Source organism: Procambarus clarkii, chromosome 70 (genome assembly GCF_040958095.1).
Source record: "Procambarus clarkii isolate CNS0578487 chromosome 70, FALCON_Pclarkii_2.0, whole genome shotgun sequence".
In the NCBI taxonomy this organism is placed as follows: domain Eukaryota; kingdom Metazoa; phylum Arthropoda; class Malacostraca; order Decapoda; family Cambaridae; genus Procambarus; species Procambarus clarkii.
Genome location: NC_091219.1, coordinates 3542700 through 3560015, shown reverse-complemented (window position 1 = coordinate 3560015; position 17316 = coordinate 3542700). Strand labels below are relative to the sequence as shown.

Sequence of the window (17316 nt, the reverse complement as noted above, 5' to 3'; positions counted from 1 at the left end):
TTGCTAATTCAGCTGAAGCATTGGTCGAGGATAAGAATGCTGGCAATGCTAACTGTGTCGTCTCGCGAATACCTATACCCCCAAGTCAAATGGGAGCGTTGCCTGGTCCCATTTGTCATCTTGAAGAGAGAGGTTTAACACTTTCAAGGTTATTGATTTTAGGAGTGAGTCATAATATGCCAATTTTGGGATGTCGAAGGAGGTAGCTGTTACGGATCCGAGTCCAGTGTCCGAGCACGGAGCAGTGACGACCACGCCATCTGTGGGTCAGCTCCCGAAACCCCCTCCAAATGGACGACGCCATCAAGTGAGGAGAGGATATGCCGGCCACAGGGGCTGGTTTCCCGTCTTGATCAGCTCGTAACATAGCCGCTGCTGACCTCTGGTGAGGTGACGCTTAGAGAGCAACGCCATCTATGGAGTGGATAGGTGGGCGTTTGTGTCTAAGCCGGTAAGTGAGGTGCTCTAAAGTGTCCCTAGTACTGATGACGTGTCTGATTACAGAGTCGACCTGGGACTGCTGAATCGGACAGTGGGCAGTCTACCCAAGGCAGCCAAAGTATCTCCACGTGTTTGCTGCAGCAGCTGTGAGTCACCCCCTGGATGAACACTGTTGTGTTAGCCTGCCTGTGAGGTGGCAGAACCAGGAATTGTCGTACCCGGAGCTGACTGGTGGAGAAGACTAGACACTTGGGTGTTGTGTTGAGGAGAGTGATCAGCGGAATCACACAAGGCTCCTGCCTAGGGCTCGCAACCCTAGTATCGGTCGTGGAGTGGCCTACGCAGCAGAGCTGATTGGAACCTGCCAGCTACAGGCTGGATTTATAGTTGAAAGCCTCCACGACGGTGCACCCAGTGGGACTGTGATCTGGCTGGCCTGTGGCCAGGGTAGACTCGCCTAGGGATTCGAAGGATTCATCATGAGGCCACAAGAAGAGAACCAGGGCTACTCGTCTTGAGCACCGTGAAACGTCCTGAGTCTTCGGAGGAAGACAAGTGATTGTACATAAGTGTAGTCATAGTAACCGCGTGTGACTGTTTATATATTTATTTATGGTGGTGGTGTGAATATATATTTAAATTAGTGCATTTTTATCCCTTCCCCTTTAATTTACTTGCGATGCGGAACACACCCCTTGAAAGCCAATACTAACTTGGGGCCGGATACCCAAACTCTAATAACATCAGAGAAGAACCCCAGTTGCGACCCAATAGGGCCGTAACAGTAGCACACCTTGAAAAATAGGTAAGTCTGGGCAAAGCCAGGCACCGTTTGAGAAGGTACAAAGCATCGTGAGCATCAAAGCCCCTATTCTTCCCTCCATCCTTCTCAGGTCATTCAGCTTTTCTTCGAGGGCTACCTCAGTGGCGTTCGAGCCCAGAGGTGCCCCTAGCAGCTCACTGTTGGTGGGAGCGATCACTGGGGCACCTGACAACACGGATCAAAATGCGTCTATGATTGGTTGGCTGAATGAGATGATTTCACATTTTGATGGGTTTAGGGTGAGTCCTAACTCCTCTCCCTTAGATTTCACCAGCTGTAGATCCCCTAGCCGGGACTCCTGTATTCATCTAGTTGTGCTTGCGGGGCTTGTGCTCTACTCTTTCGGTCGGCTCCCCAGGAATGTGTCTCAATGCCAATCGTGACTGCCCAGACAGGTACAAGAGGAGTATTGTCAATGCTTACGTCGACCGGGCTCTCAGCCACAGCTCAGGATGAAAACAAGTCGATGAAGAACTCTGTAGGGTGTTACGACCTTGGGTTCCTCAAGAGGAAACCAGAGGTCAAATTGAGCTAAATAAGCTACGTTATATTAGTGAGACGCATGGCGAGGTGTTGATGTTTGTATCTTCCTTGCCAGACGTAAGACGAATCTTGATTGCTCACAAAGCATTCAGACTCTTGAGCTTGTTGGGGATTAAGTATGACATTGTAGTAATTATTAACTTTCCCTAGACCGAGTAAAGTAAGCAATATGATACATAGGTGAAGGTTGTAATGTGTATAGCTGCACGATCAATTAGGCACTTCCCAGCACCACCCAACTCGGGAGCCCTGATCTGGTCGCTGGATGTGGTCTTCTCTGCTGGCGTTCGAGGTGGAAACATCTGCACTGTGTGGCTCAGCGCCTCTCCCCTCCTGCCTTCTACTCTCCCATACCTATTTATGTGTCTAGTGTCTAAGTTAAGTATAGAATGTTAATTGTGCCTACTCTGGTATTGTAAAATTGGTGTAGACCTGGGGTAGTATTTGCCATTGTTTTGGGTACCCTCTAGGGTTGTGTTGTGTTAGGGTACCACATGGTCTCACTACCCTAAGCTGCTTCAAGCTTCAGGTTCTTCACTAGTAGTACTTTACCCTAGCTTATTCTCAGTGTAAACCTTGTATCCTGCTTATGTGGACCAAGGTTTTTAACGTAAGATAGTGTGGTGAAGTAATTATTATTATTGTTATTGGTGTGAATGTATATGGGGGGTTGTTAAGGGGTTAATAAATAAGTAAGTTAGTTTTAAAGGAGTATCCATTCTTCCTGTGTAGGAGAGCTATGATCTACCTCTAGGCTGACAATTGCAGTAATAAGCTACGTTAAGTTTACTCTTGTATGTTTGTTTGGGGCCAGGCCTTTTAGATCTCCCATACTTGATACTCTTAAATCTAGCCACTGCCCCTACATCCATTTAATACTAGATCCCCCATAGTACAGCCCACCATTTATAACATAGGGTAAGGCAGGTCCTAGTCAGCAATGGCTTCTCTAACGGTTATGTTGAAGACGTCATAAACAGAAAGGTGAAACGCCTTGCAACCTCTGATGAGTCAACTTGCATAACACTTGTACTCTCTATTATACTGTTTTACAGGAACTTCTTTTCGATGGCTCATAAAACGGACGAAAGGTCCTGAAAGACATTATTGATAGGAACGTTATCCCTACAGACAGAAATCAGAAAATACAGTTGACAATTTACTACAAAAAAAAAAATAATGGCCAATCTACTCATGAGAAACTCCCCAGACACTAAACAGAAAGCATTGAAGGAAACCAATGTCGTCTATGCATTCACATGCCCACTTGGGGACTGTAAGCCCCAAATTATATAGGCAAGACAACAACGTCTCTTTCAAGGCTATTAACTATGCACAAACAACAGGGCTCCATCAAGGAACATATAATCTCTTCTCACAACCAGACCATCACCAGAGAAATCTTAACAAGCAACACAGAAATCATCGATAAATACAGCGATAGCAGGAGTCTCGACATCAGCGATGCACTACACATCAAAATGTCAACACCAGCAATCAACAGCCAATTAATACAAACTATACTCTACGAATTTCAAGACCCCGAATCAATATGGAAGCAGCAAAAGGAAGTATGGGCTAATAGGCCTTCTGCAGTTACTTCAATTCCTGTTTTCATACCCAATTATACCCATTGTTTCGTGTTCCATCTTGTGCATGTCACCTCACCCAAAACTTTTGTGCCATATCACCTCACCCAAAACTAGTATAAGTATGAATGCACTTATACTATCATGAGTACTTAAGAATGGTCCAGGATGGACCGAAACGTTGTCATCCCTTCACTTTCTTGTGTGTGGTCTGGTCAATATATTTCAGCCACTGTATTGCAACTCATCATCTGTATATGTATGAATGTACTTTGTGTGTAAACTAAGTCTTTGAAAATGTAATAAGGAATTACGAAACGTGTTCAGGCGTCAGGCAATAAATAATAATGAATTTTGGAGAATTGATATTTCAATTACCATCGACAGTGAAGAAAAACATAAGAAATATTGAGAAAACTCGTGTTAGAATTATTAATCTTACCATTTCGGTCATATTCAAAAGCATATGTTTACAAGAAAGACTGCTACCAAAATCTATATAAATAAAAATAGAAATGTTCGTTTGTTCAAAATAGCTAATCTCCGAAAGTTTTTCACCGATTGCTTTGCAATTTTCACACAACGTTCCATTCGCACCCGAGCGGGTTTTTATATACATATTATATAGATGTCACGTTTGGGATGGTAAAAAAAATGTTTTTTATGAAAAAGTCTGTTTTTCATGTGAGGGGAAATCTTCATAACCTCTTTACCAATTACTTTGAAATTTTGACACAACGTTGTATTCGAATAGCCGCGTCTTTTTATATATCGACTATATACATGCCTCACCTGTGACAGGAAAAAACATGCTTTGTTTGAAAAACAGCGCCATCTGTTGAACGTAAGAGCAACACATGCTCTAATCTCCGAAAGTTCTTCACCGATTGCTTTCAAATTTTGACTCAACATTGCATTCGAATAGGCGTGTCATTTTATATACCTACTATATAGATGCCACTGCCTCTGACAGGTAAAAACATGCGTTTCTGAAAAATAGCTCCATCTGCTGAACATAATAGCATTATGCACGCTATACTAAATATGTCTCGAATTCAATTTGAATGTTTCCGATTGCATTGATAAATTTTATTTTCACACATTTTGATTTTTTATTGAATTATTTTGTTTGACGTTATGTTGGAATTGAGCTGTGTTGTTTATCACTCCGTTCATTTCTTAAGTTTATGTCGATGTTCATTTGCTTGAGGTCGCGTTTGCTAGTGTCTTCGAAACGCAGCTGAGGTCTTCCGGTGGGTCTCCTTCCTGATGCCAGTTCTCCATACAAGAGGTCCTTCGGTATACAGCCATCTTCCATGCGTGTGACAGTCCCAGTCATTGCATACGTCTCTGCTTCAGGAGAGTGAACATTGAAGGGACTCCTGTTCTCTCGAGTACTGTGTTGTTGGTGACATGGTCTTTCCACGTGTTGTCAAGGAAGCGTCTCAGGTCCCGCATGTAAAAGGTATTGAGCCGTCTCTCCTGGCGAGAGCGCAGGGTCCAGGATTTCGAGCCGTAAAGAAGTGTTTCTCACCACACATGCTATGTAGACTTGCGCCTTGGTGTGCACTGTCAGTTTAGCATTTTCCCAAACGCGATTTGTGAGCCTAGCCAGTGTTGTTGCGGCCTTCCCGATACGCCTGTTGAGCTCAGTGTCCATGAAAAGGGTGTCTGAGATTGTGGAGCCCAGGTACACAAACTCGTGAACTGCCTCCAGCAAATAGTCTGCTATGTTTATTCATGGTAGCTCATTGACGTCTTGTCCCATCACCTGTGTCTTCTTCAGGCTGATTGTCAGGCCGAATGCGGAGCAAGCTACGGCAAAGCGGTTGAGTAGCTGCTGCAGGTCTTCTGCTGTGTGTGTGGTAATCGCTGCGTCGTCGGCGAAGAGGAATTTCCTGAGAATTCGCATATGTACTTTCGTCTTTGCTCGGAGTCTGGATAGATTATAGAGCTTTCCATCAGATCTTGTACGGAGATAGATGCCCTGTGTGATTGTTCCAAAGGCATGCTTGACGAGGATCACAAAGTAAATGCTGAACAGGGTTGGAGCAAGAACACACCTGTATTTAACACCGCTGTTGATGTTGAATGGTTCAGAAGTTGAGCCATCGTACACGACCGTGCCCTTCATGTCCTTGTAGAACGATTGTATCATGCTGAGTAGGGCGAGTGGGCAGCCAATTTTGGCTAAGATCTTGAAGAGTCCGTCCCTACTCACGAGGTCGAAGGCCTTTGTAAGGTCAATGAAGACGATGTACAAAGCTTTTTTCTGCTCCCTGCACTTTTTTTAAGCTGTCAGAGGGAGAACACCATGTCAGTGGTCGACCTCTCTGCTCGGAAACTACACTGTGACTCAGGGTACACTCTTTCAGCAAGAATCTGAAGCCTGACCAAGACGACCCTGGCGAAGAGTTTGCCGACGACGCTGAGGAGGGAGATGCCGCGATAGTTATTGACATTGCTTCTGTCACCTTTATTTTTGTAGAGAGTAATGATGTTTGCATCTCTCATGTCTTGTGGCACCGAGCCCTCCCTCCAGCACTGACACAGAAGTTTATGAAGCTCAGTTTTAATTGTTCCACGAGCGTACTTGAGAACTTCAGGCGGAATCCCGTCATCTTCTGGGGCTTTCCCTGAGGAAAGTGAATCCACTGATTTCTCAACTTCTTCCACAGTTGGTAAAAGATCAAGTTCTTCCATGATGGGCAGGCACTCGTTAGCTTCCATAGCCTCTATGCTGACCAAGTTCTCTCTGAGTAGAGTGTGGAGTAATGTTCCACTAAGCGATTCATCTGTTTCTGTTAATCACGATCTTTAATGATTCTTCCCAGTGGCTGACTTCAGAGAAGCCGTACTGTTTTGTGTAGGGCCTGTTGCCTGTTTGATCCCTTCGTACATGCCTCCTATGTTGCCGACAGTGTCCGCAGTCTGGATGCTGGAACAGAGTCGAAGCCAGTACAGTGTCATTAGCACAGCGCCTCACAGTTTGTTGAACTCTACTGCAGGCAGTATGGAGAGCCTGCAGGTTTCTTTCTGAGGGCAGGTTCTTGTAGGATGAGAGAGGGCATAACCGCCAGAATGTGCTAATGGTTGGACCGCTTTGTAGACTTGAGGTCCTGGGTTGGTAAGGACTCCTGTTATATTTAGTTTTACCTTTGCAAAGAGTTTAATTTAAATTCTCTGCCACTTCTTGGGTTACAAATGTTTTTTGGAACCCCTTGGTCAAATAACCCGCGGGTGTTGACCTTGGCAAATTCTGTTTTTGATGATAAGTTTGGCAGTTGGCAAAGTCGCATTTTTCTTAGACTTTGCCGATAGGATACATATTTCATGTCGGTCTTTGCAGTACTGGACGGTGGTGGAAGTCTCTTCTTCCACCTTGGCATTGGGAGACTTTAATTTTGTGTCCCCCACACAGTACTGAGTGGTGATGCCCTTTATCCCACCTGTTACAGGTGTGCACTTGGGTTGTACAGGTATTGGTGTTAAGTGAGCTGAGGCATTTGGTGCCTCATTGCAACTCCTGGAGTCGCTTTACACGTTTAGTATGATCAGGGTAATTAGTGCAGTGGAATATGGAATGATCTGCATTACAGAGCAAACACGTCATCAAGCCTACAGCACCAAAGGTGGGTCCACAAAGTGGATATGCAGATAGTGCCACCTGGAGGGCCAGATTTTACACATAATAATGAGTTAGTATGTTATTTTGCTGTATTTTATTAGATTTCATATAAATACATTGCCCAATGGCAATATTTCTTGTCTCTTTGTACTGTGACGGTAAAGTGTTGGAGTTTGATGTTCGGCAGTCTTCTAATAGCAGGGGGCAATGCCTCGTCACATTTACAGAAAAAAAAGAGAATGCTTGCCTGTTTGTCTGTGGTAAGGTAATGGGAAGACACACAAAACACAAAATATAAACAATGAAATTTTAATTACTCTAGAAAACAAGATATGAACAAAGACAATCCCTTGGCTTACGTAAAATTCCCAACAAGTCAACAAACAAAACAACATGAATAATTAAAGAATGTGAAATTACTCTAGAATAAAATGAAGTGCAAGAATAATAATAATATAATCAGGTGCTGAGATTACTGGCTTCAAGCTGCCACCTCCCTTAGTACACGACAGCCAGAGCTTTGTCTACCAGAGAGAGATGTCAACTCCAAAGAGCACAGAGATATTCTGAGGAGTACGGCGTGTGCTGGCCCAGACGTCGACTCAGGTAGTGGGCGTGAGTGCAGGTGCGGCGACACACCAGCCAATCAGGAGCAGGCAGGCGCAGAATGGGTAGTTTGCTCGTTGACGGCGGGCGGGGAGCCGGTGTGTCTGGTGGTGCAAGGTACGCTTTGCTTCCTGGGCAAAACGTTTGGCAATACTGGTGGACGTATCTTCAATATAGTATCTTGTACTTGTATGATGTGAATTATGTAGGGAAGAGCAGGCTCAATCTCTCTCTTGGAAGAGATTATCGTCACAGTACAAAAAGCTGACAACCACTTTTTTTCTCTCTCCTTTATTTCTATGCGGATTTTGTTGTGCCTTCTGCAACTTGGAGAATGCATATCCTCTGTTCCGGCACTAAGCATGTAAAGTGTGAATGAAATTGGTCAACATGTTAATCAGCCACAGGTGGCAGAAGTTGTGACCTTTTTAGTTGGGATGGGGGGCAGATTTATACACAGATTTCAAACTCTATTCTCTTTGTCTCTTTAGGTTGTATTAATGAATGATGACCAGATGAGAGCCTTATCACTTAAATATGGGCAATAAAGTTACTACAATATATGTTTGTTATCCCTATATTTTGTTATTTTGAGGGGGTTATTTTTTCTTGACTTCATTTCAACACATATTGACCAACAACTTTCACGTATTCGTGTACTAATGCCAAACAATGTTCATTAAAACATACAAGAAAATTCATTAATAAGAACTACCATATTCGTTGTCAATAACTTCAACTTCAATTACCTCTAAAACGGGAATTTCAACTTTGAGACAGCTTCAAAAATTCAGTTTCTGACCGATTCTCACCATTTCTATATATTATGTGCAAAGTTCTTAGTTTTAAGGTTTCTTTGCTGTCATTTAGTCATAAACTAATAACTTTTGGAGTTATAAATTTTATGCATCTAAATTTTGCACATATTTGGAAGGCCACATGAATTATTGTTTTACAATAAACTAACTCTCAAACAATATTTTTCTGCGAGGAACATAAACGTTATGTCATTCTGAGACCATAATGAATAAAATACAAATTGGTGACAATTTTATTATTTTTAAACCTAATTTGATTTTTTTTTCCTCTACATGGTATGATGTTGGTCTATTGGGAAGTGTTGGAGCATTTCCATGAAGATATAATTCACAAAAACAAAATTTAGTAAATTTTGCAATCACCGAGCCCCTAAATGTTTCTTAGGTAGGCTGGGGAGCTTTGACACCATTAGTGATACGTAATGTATTATAAAATAAAAATATTCTATTTTGTTACACCATACGTGTGGTGTGCTGTGTGATATGAGTGTTAAATAATGTTTGGATGCATAAGTGTGGCTCTTACCATCATTATTGGTAGCGTTGATGTCTGCTCCAGCGTCGAGGAGGACCTTCACAGTGTTGTCGTGACCACCTGTGGCTGCAGTGTGAAGGGCTGTGCTGCCTGTCAACAGATACCACAATTGTTATTATTCATTAACCATCACGATTCTAGAGGTTTCTGTAAAGTGTTGAAATAAACCGTCGTTGATGAACAACTTTTATACTATTGAAGGGAAATACCAACTCTAAATATTATGCAAATCGATTTTCCATTGTAAGTTTAATAGAGGATAACTGTGTAAAAAAAAAATATTCAGAATGGATCACCATTATAAATATCTGACAACTAACCGGTTCTTATCTGATAACTTATTGCTTGTAACGAGAGAGCGAGCGTTGATATTATTATTTACATCAATTAAAAACTTTATTTTAAAATGGTAGTAAATACATAATTTAAAAGAGTTTACATAAAAAGTGTAGTACATCAGTTATATAAGAGAAAACAATAGCAGAACAGCAAGTAGATATTGCCATTACCTGGATCAGGAACTTAACTGGTAACAACTTATACAAATCTTTTCTGGCAATCAAATAGCTGGCAATACTAAACAGGTGTATAAAAATCTAATTACAAAATTATATTTTAGACATCAACTGAGTGACAGTTATCTATAAATTTGGAAGATGATCTATTGTAAATATAGTATATATTTCACATGTATAAGGTGATGAGACAATTTGTCATAGAATATTGTCATGAGAATCTCCTTAGGAAAGGAGATTAGGCCTATTCCTTCATCGTCTATTCAACAACAATATATCTACATACTGAAGTGTAAGAAATTAACATCCAGAACAGCAACAACAATACATGATCAAAAGCCTGTGTCTAGACAAGACACCACTACTTCCATAACCCTCGTACCCATGACCCCGACACACCTGGTGTCTGGGAGCCAGCTCCACTTGCTGGTCAACAGATTCCGTCCTCTGCCTCTGGGGGGCGTGGACGTCGGGCTCTGGCTGCCAGTAGCTGTTTGTCGCTGACTGGTGGTGGTTGCTCGTTGCTGTGGGGCGCCAGCTGACTGAGGCGGAGGTCAGCAATATGGCGGCGGCTGGTGGTGGCCGCATCCGCCGTGTGAATACTGCTCGGCTGGAGTTCTCTGCGCCGGTGGATTGGGAACTAGTGGCGGCTGCGCTTTTGGATGTCCTTCAGGTGGATATTAAGGATCTCCTCGGTCTCGAGAAATTTTCTCCCACTCGTGTGGCGGTGACGTTTGCCACGTCACCTGGATACGAGCGGTTTGTGGGGTGTTGGAACGAGCGGACGACTCCCCTTCCTCATTCGGCTGTGTCTGTGACTGTCTCTGATCCGTGGGGTCCACTGACCTTTGTGAGCGTGCACGGGGTACCTGTTACGTTTCCTGAGGTGGAGCTTTCTTCTGTGTTTACGAGGTATGGTACGGTGTTGCGTCATCGGTACAACTTGTTTAGTGCCGGGCGGCTGCGGGGCCTCCGGCTGGGTACTCACACGCTGCATATGCGCCTCAAGGAGCCCATCCCCTCCAAGGTTATGTGCTGTGGTCTTCCGCTCCGAGTTTTCTATCCAGGGCAGGCCCGCACGTGCTTCAGCTGTAGGGAGGAGGGCCATGACGCTGCCCAGTGTGAGGTTCCTCGAATGGAGACTGCTTCTGTATTCAGTGTGGGGGATTTCCCCCCCCCCCTCCGTGAGGATGGTGCATCCCTGGCCGGTCCTCGGCGTGGGGGTGTGAATGGTGGGGCACCTGTGACTGTTGTGCCTGGTGGTGCACCTGCGACTGTTGTGCCTGGTGGTGCACCTGTGACTGTTGTGCCTGGTGGTACACCTGCGACTGTTGTGCCTGGTGGTGCGCCTGCGACTGTTGTGCCTGGTGGTGTACCTGCGACTGTTGTGCCTGGTGGTGCACCTGCGACTGTTGTGCCTGGTGGTGCACCTGCGACTGTTGTGCCTGGTGGTGCACCTGTGACTGTTGTGCCTGGTGGTACACCTGCGACTGTTGTGCCTGGTGGTGCGCCTGCGACTGTTGTGCCTGGTGGTGCACCTGCGACTGTTGTGCCTGGTGGTGCACCTGCGACTGCTGTGCCTGGTGGTGCCCCTGCGACTGCAGTGCCTGGTGGTGCACCTGCGACTGTTGTGCCTGGTGGTGCACCTGCGATTGCTGTGCCTGGTGGTGCACCTGCGACTGCTGTGCCTGGTGGTGCACCTGCGACTGCTGTGCCTGGTGGTGCACCTGCGACTGCTGTGCCTGGTGGTGCACTTGCGACTGCTGTGCCTTGTGGTGCACCTGCGACTGCTGTGCCTGGTGGTGCACCTGCGACTGCTGTGCCTGGTGGTGCACCTGCGACTGTTGTGCCTGGTGGTGCACCTGCGACTGTTGTGCCTGGTGGTGCACCTGCGACTGTTGTGCCTGGTGGTGAACCTGCGACTGTTGTGCCTGGTGGTGCACCTGCGGCTGTTGTGCCTGGTGGTGCACCTGCGACTGTTGTGCCTGGTGGTGCACCTGCGACTGTTGTGCCTGGTGGTGCACCTGCGACTGTTGTGCCTGGTGGTGCACCTGCGACTGTTGTGCCTGGTGGTACACCTGCGACTGTTGTGCCTGGTGGTGCGCCTGCGACTGTTGTGCCTGGTGGTGTACCTGCGACTGTTGTGCCTGGTGGTGCACCTGCGGCTGTTGTGCCTGGTGGTGCACCTGCGACTGTTGTGCCTGGTGGTGAACCTGCGACTGTTGTGCCTGGTGGTGCGCCTGCGGCTGTTGTGCCTGGTGGTGCACCTGCGACTGTTGTGCCTGGTGGTGCACCTGCGACTGTTGTGCCTGGTGGTGCACCCGCGACTGTTGTGCCTGGTGGTGCACCTGCGACTATTGTGCCTGCTGGTTCGTCTGTGCCTGTAGTGTCTCCTGTGCCAGCTGTGGTGGAGTACGTGGCTGCTCCTGATTCCCGTCTTCTACTTCCGGTGGATGTGGAGGTGCATCCTGTTCCTGGTGCTTCGTTGGTGAATGGGCGTGGTGTTGGGAGTGTCGTCTCGGTGCCTCCCGTTGTAGGCGATGCATTCGCTGAGGGTGATGGGAGCGTCGTCGTTGGTGCCGGCGTTTCTGTTGCATGCATTGCGAGTCCGCTTTCTGCTCCCCCTGAGGGTGCGTTCCATGAGGGGGCGTTGACCTCCCTTGCTCCTCGCCGGAAGCGCATTGCGGGGCGCGCTCACGCAGTCGAGAGCCCCCTGGCAAACGGATTGAGGCTTCGCGGAGTTGTGCCTTGGGTGGTGCCCCCCCTCCTCCTCCTAATTCTCCTGTGTCTGATATGGATTCCGGAAGTGATGCAGTGCCGGTTGGCAGCAAGAATTCCTCGTCGGTGGTGGACGTTGGTGATACCTGGTCAGTGGCAGCGGGGTCTAGGCGTGCTTCGCTGGCTGATGCCGGCACTGTCCGCCTCCTGCGGGATCAGAGGCCCGGCATTATGGTGGATTCCCCGACGGTGGGGCGGCGGCAGTTTGAGCCTCAGGATGATGACGGCGCCTCTGCAGTGGGTGGCTCTGTGCCCTCTGCTGGTCCTGGAGGGGCTGGGGGTCATTAATGGGTTCGATGGCGCCTGCTATTGTTTGTGCGTCTTTGAATGTTCGTGGTCTGAATGCTTTGGCGGTCCAATTGGGCCTTGTGGATGTGCTTCGGGAGCAGCGGGTGGATGTGGCTCTGATCCAAGAGCACAATGTTCGGGGTGTGTCTGTGTTGCAGGGGTTGTGTGCTGAGTATCATATTGTGTTGAACCCGCCGAGAACGTCCTTTGGGGGAACGCTGATGTTGTTTTCGCGGAGGGCATCTATTTCCGTGCTTCACACGGAAATGGATGAAGACGGCCGGGTCTTGTTTGTTCGGGCTGAGTATTTGGGGGTTGTGATTCCGTTATTGAGAGTGTACGCCCCTTCTGGGGTGGCGCATCGTCAGGACCGGGAGCTGTTTTTTCGGGAGGGGCTTTTGCCATACCTGCGGCATGATACGCGGGATTTGATTTTGGGGGGGGATTTTAATTGTGTAATTGTGCTACATGTGTGAGGGATTGCTCTAGTGCTCACCCTCGGCATGTTTCGGCAGCTTTAATTAAGGTTTTGCGTGCGTGCAGGTTTCGCGATGCGGCTGTTTTGTGTGGCGGCTCGTTGGAGTATACCTTCGCTGCGCGTGGGGCGAGTTCTAGGTTGGATAGGTTCTATGTTTCTGGTGGGGAGTGTTCAGTTTTTGATTTTCGCACGGTCCCGGTGGCTTTCTCGGATCATTGTTTGGTGGTTGTCCGGGTTGGTGTCCGGAGTCAGGTGCGGGTGGGGCCTGGGTGGTGGAAACTCAATTGTCGGTTATTGCGTTGTCCGCGTATTTGTGCGCAGTTTCGGGCCTGGTGGGTTGGCATCGGTGCCCGGAAGGCTGATTTCTCCTCTTTGTTCGTTTGGTGGGAATGGTGTAAGGTGGAGTGTCGGAGGTTTTTGGGATTGTTGCTAAGCGGGAGGCTGCCGGGAGGTTTGGTCTGCTGCGGTTACTTCAGGCGCGTTTGTCTTCTTTATATGTGCGGTTGAATGCTGGGGTTGACTGCTTTAGTGAGATTGCTGAGTGTAAGGAGCGTATTTGTGATTTGCGTGCGGTGTTGGCTGACGGTGTTCGCGTGTGTGCTTGTGTAGCTGAGCGGATGGATGGGGAGAGGCTCTCTCCCTTTCTTTTAGGAAGGGAGAAGGCTGCTAGGGGTTCCGTTCTTCTCAAGGGCCTTCGGCGGCCTGATGGGTCTGTGATTTCTAGCACAGAGGGGGTTCTGCTTACCGCGCGGCAGGAGTTGGAGACACTCTATGGGAAGGTGCATGGAGATAGTGTGCTCGCGGGTTCCTTTTTGGACAGGTGCTTCCCCGGTTTGTCGCGCTCGGAGTGTGACCGGTTGGTGCAGGATGTTTCCACGGTGGAGCTCCTGGAGGTGGTTCGGTCGTTTCGTTCTGGGAGAGTGCCGGGTGCGGATGGCCTGCCCATTGAGTTCTACCTTACCTTTTGGGATGTGTTGGGTGGGGGTGCTTTTGGAAGTGGTGCAGGCGTGTTTGCGTTTGGGTGCTCTGCCTGATTCCTTTTGTGACGGGATCGTGCGGCTGCTCCCGAAGCCGGGCGATTTGCAGTTGTTTTCCAATTGGAGGCCTATTACGCTCTTAAATGTTGATTATAAAATTCTTTCTAAGGTTTTAGCGCGTCGATGTCGGGGTGTCGTTGCGTCGGTGGTCTCTATGGAGCAATTTTGTGGTGTGCCTGGCCGTGCCCTGATGCATTGCAATGCCTTACTTCGTGACGTGCTTCTCTATGCGTCCGAGTATCGGCTTTCGGCGGCTATGATCAGCTTGGACTGGTCCAAGGCCTTTGATCGGGTGTCTTTAGAGTTTGTTTTTAGTGCTATGGAGAGGCTTGGTTTTCCGGTGGTGTTTGTGGTGTGGGTCCGTTTGTTGTATATCCGGAGTCGCAGTCGTGTTTGTGTGAATGGGTTTTTTAGCTCATTTTTTCCTATTTGCCGTTCCGTTCGTCAGGGGTGTCCCATGTCCATGCTTTTGTATGTGATTTTTCAGGAACCTCTTTTCCGGGCGGTGAAAGCGTGTTCCTTGATTGTGCCTCCTTGTCTGCCGTCCGGTCTCCAGCTACCCGTTTGCGGGTATGCTGACGACACCATTCTATTTGTAGCTTCGGAGGGTTCTGTTGAAGCTGTCCAGGACGTTCTCCTGCGGTTTGAGTCCGCTACGGGGGCCGTTCTTAATCGGGCGAAGTCGGGGTTGATGGGGATCGGTGCGTGGGCCTCCCGCCTGGTGTGGGATAGGTCGTGGTTTCCGGTGGTCTCCTCGATTCGGGTTCTTGGGGTTACTTGGTTTGCCTCCTATGACCACTCCTTGGAGTGGAATTGGGGTGCTGTCTCTCGGTCGGTTGGTGTTGCAGTTGGCCTTTTGTCGCGTCGTCCCTTGACGATTTATCAGAGGGGACTGCTTGTTGCGTGTAAGGTCTTGTCGCGTGTCTGGTTTGTGGCTCGATGTTTCCCGTTGGATCGTCGGAAGGCCTTGAGTTTGGAGAGTGTGGTGTATAGATATGTATGGTGTGGGCGTTATCAACCGGTGCGCCGTTCGACGTTGGTGTTAGGGGTGAGAGAGGGTGGTGTTGGCATTCCTGACGTCTTCACGAAGGCCAAGGCCCTCTTCTGGGTCTCGTTGAGTCGGGGGCTGGCTCTCGGTGGGGGGTTGAATACGCTGGGTGTTTTTTTCTGCTCTCTTCGCTTCAGTTTTTTGGTTGATTTGGGGGTTTGTCAGGAGGTGGCCTTGTTTACCCCCCCCTTCCTGTTTATTCTTGGGCCGTGGGGATTCTTCGGGAGCTCTGCCGCCATCCTGGGTTTCTGTCTTTCTCGTGCAAGGCTGTGTATGGGGTGTTGTTGCCCCGGGTGCGGCCTCGAGTGGAGGGCTTATTCCCGTGTTGGGATTGGGGTGGTATCTGGTCGTGTTTGGGGGCACGGTTCTTGGCGCCTCAGCAGCGTGAATTGCTGTTTCGGGTTCTGCATTTGTCGTTGGCGACAAATGAGCGGTTGTGTATGCTTGGCTTGCGTGATTCTGGGGCGTGTGTTCATTGTGGTTTAAGTGAATCGCAGGTGCATGTATTTTATTTTTGTGTCCGGTTACAGGGGTTGGTGGACTGGTTTCGGGATGTCCTGGAGGTGTTTTGTGGTCCGGGTTGTCGGGGGGATGTTTTGCAGTTTTTGTTTTTGTATTTTCCGGCTTATTCGCTGCGGGTGGGTAATACATTATGTGTTTTGGTTGCTGATTATGTGTTTTGTGTGTGGGTTGGGAGGCGGGAGGGTTTTGCGGTTGCCCGAATTTTAGGATTTTTACGGGGGCGCATGCGGTTTACCTGGTGGTGGTTGCAGCGCGCTTTTCCGGAGGAGTTTGGTCGGTGGTTCACAGATGCCTATGTTCGTGGGGTTGCCTTTGGGTCGGCGGGTGCCTTGGTGGCAAGGTGATGTTCTCGTCTTGGGTGGGGTTGGGGTGTCGATGGGGGTTTAGAGGGGTTGGGGGGTTTCGGGGTTTGCTTTGCTATGCGCTCCCTTTCCGCTTCTTTGGGTGTCCTTGGCGGGGGTTGCGTGCGATTGTGTGTCTCCCCCCTTGAGATGCTGCTGCTCCTGTGTGTGTGTGGTGTGTTTCCGTACCTCCGGTTGCCGGTTGTGTCCGTATGCGTGTGGGTGTGTGGTTTTGAGGGGGGTTTTGGCTCCTGCGTGGGCCTGGGTTTTCTGCTGTACTGTTTTCTACTGTTCTTTTTGTGGCCGTGTTTCGCTTTGGCCTGTAACCCATTATTTTGCGTGCTTGGGTGCAGTGTGGTGTGCCGTGGTGGTGTGGGTGGTATGAGTGTGTTTGTCTTGTTGTTTAGGGTGTGTTTAGTGTGTGTACATCATTTCTTCTCATTTAGTGTATGTCATTTTCCTGGGTAGCGCGTGTATGGTCCTGTGCTCCTTTGTTCTTCTGTGTGTGTGGTAGGCGTGGTTTTGTGCACGTGATTCTATATCCACGTCTGTGTATGTTTTATGTTATTGGTTCCAGTTGTGTTTAAATGTTATTTATGTACTTTATTGTTTTCTTTATTTTTCATGTGGTTTTCTTTGCCATGTTCTGTGTTGCTATGTAGATATGAACTGTTTAGCCTATTGTTTCCATGTACTGTTTTAGCACTTATTTCCCTGTACTGTTTAGCCCATTGCTTCAATGCGTTTTTATTTTGTTCAGCCCTTGTGTTTGTTTTGCGATTACTGTTATTGTTTAGTGTACAGACTGTTTATTCCTGTGTACTGTTCCTTCATTAGTATACTTGATGTGTACAGGTTTGCGTTGTTTTGTGTGTTCTTGTATTTGTGTAATTTATAAAAAAAAAAAAAAAAAAAAAAACTTGCTGGTCAACAAGCCTACCGCTCGTTTACGCCTGCCGGCTGACAATTACCTGCACACCAACGCCACCAACACGGCTGCACCCGTGTATATTAGGAGCTCACCAGCTACTAGACAGCAGAATACTCTTCAGTGCTCCACCTGCGCCTCTACTCTCGCTCCCCTGGGTGGTGGTAGATTTTTGCAGCTTATGTATATATTATTTTCCCTGCACCTGTAATTTTTATCTTAACGTAACGTTCACATGTTTATTTCTTTTACATTTTTTCTGCACTGTGTATAAGCCAAGTTTCATAGAGGATCTATTTTTGTAATTGTTAAAGTAATTTTTTTTTGATATATAAAAATATTTTAGTTTTTTCATTCATTGCACTTTATCCCCCAGCTATCACAAAGTAAAGACCTCA

General features: G+C 47.6%; 1 protein-coding gene across 1 annotated transcript; it reads right to left on the bottom strand.

Moving 5' to 3' along the window:
- Positions 1–5134: 5134 nt before the first annotated feature.
- On the bottom strand, positions 5135–5554 carry LOC138356139 (uncharacterized). Its single transcript, XM_069311884.1, has one exon. It carries the CDS (start codon positions 5552–5554, stop codon positions 5135–5137), a length of 420 nt encoding a protein of 139 aa, XP_069167985.1.
- Between the last annotated feature and the right edge of the window lie 11762 nt (positions 5555–17316).

Bases quoted from the DNA above. Each gene is read 5' to 3' on its own strand.
- LOC138356139 (XM_069311884.1), bottom strand. From the start codon at position 5,554: ATGATACAATCGTTCTACAAGGACATGAAGGGCACGGTCGTGTACGAT.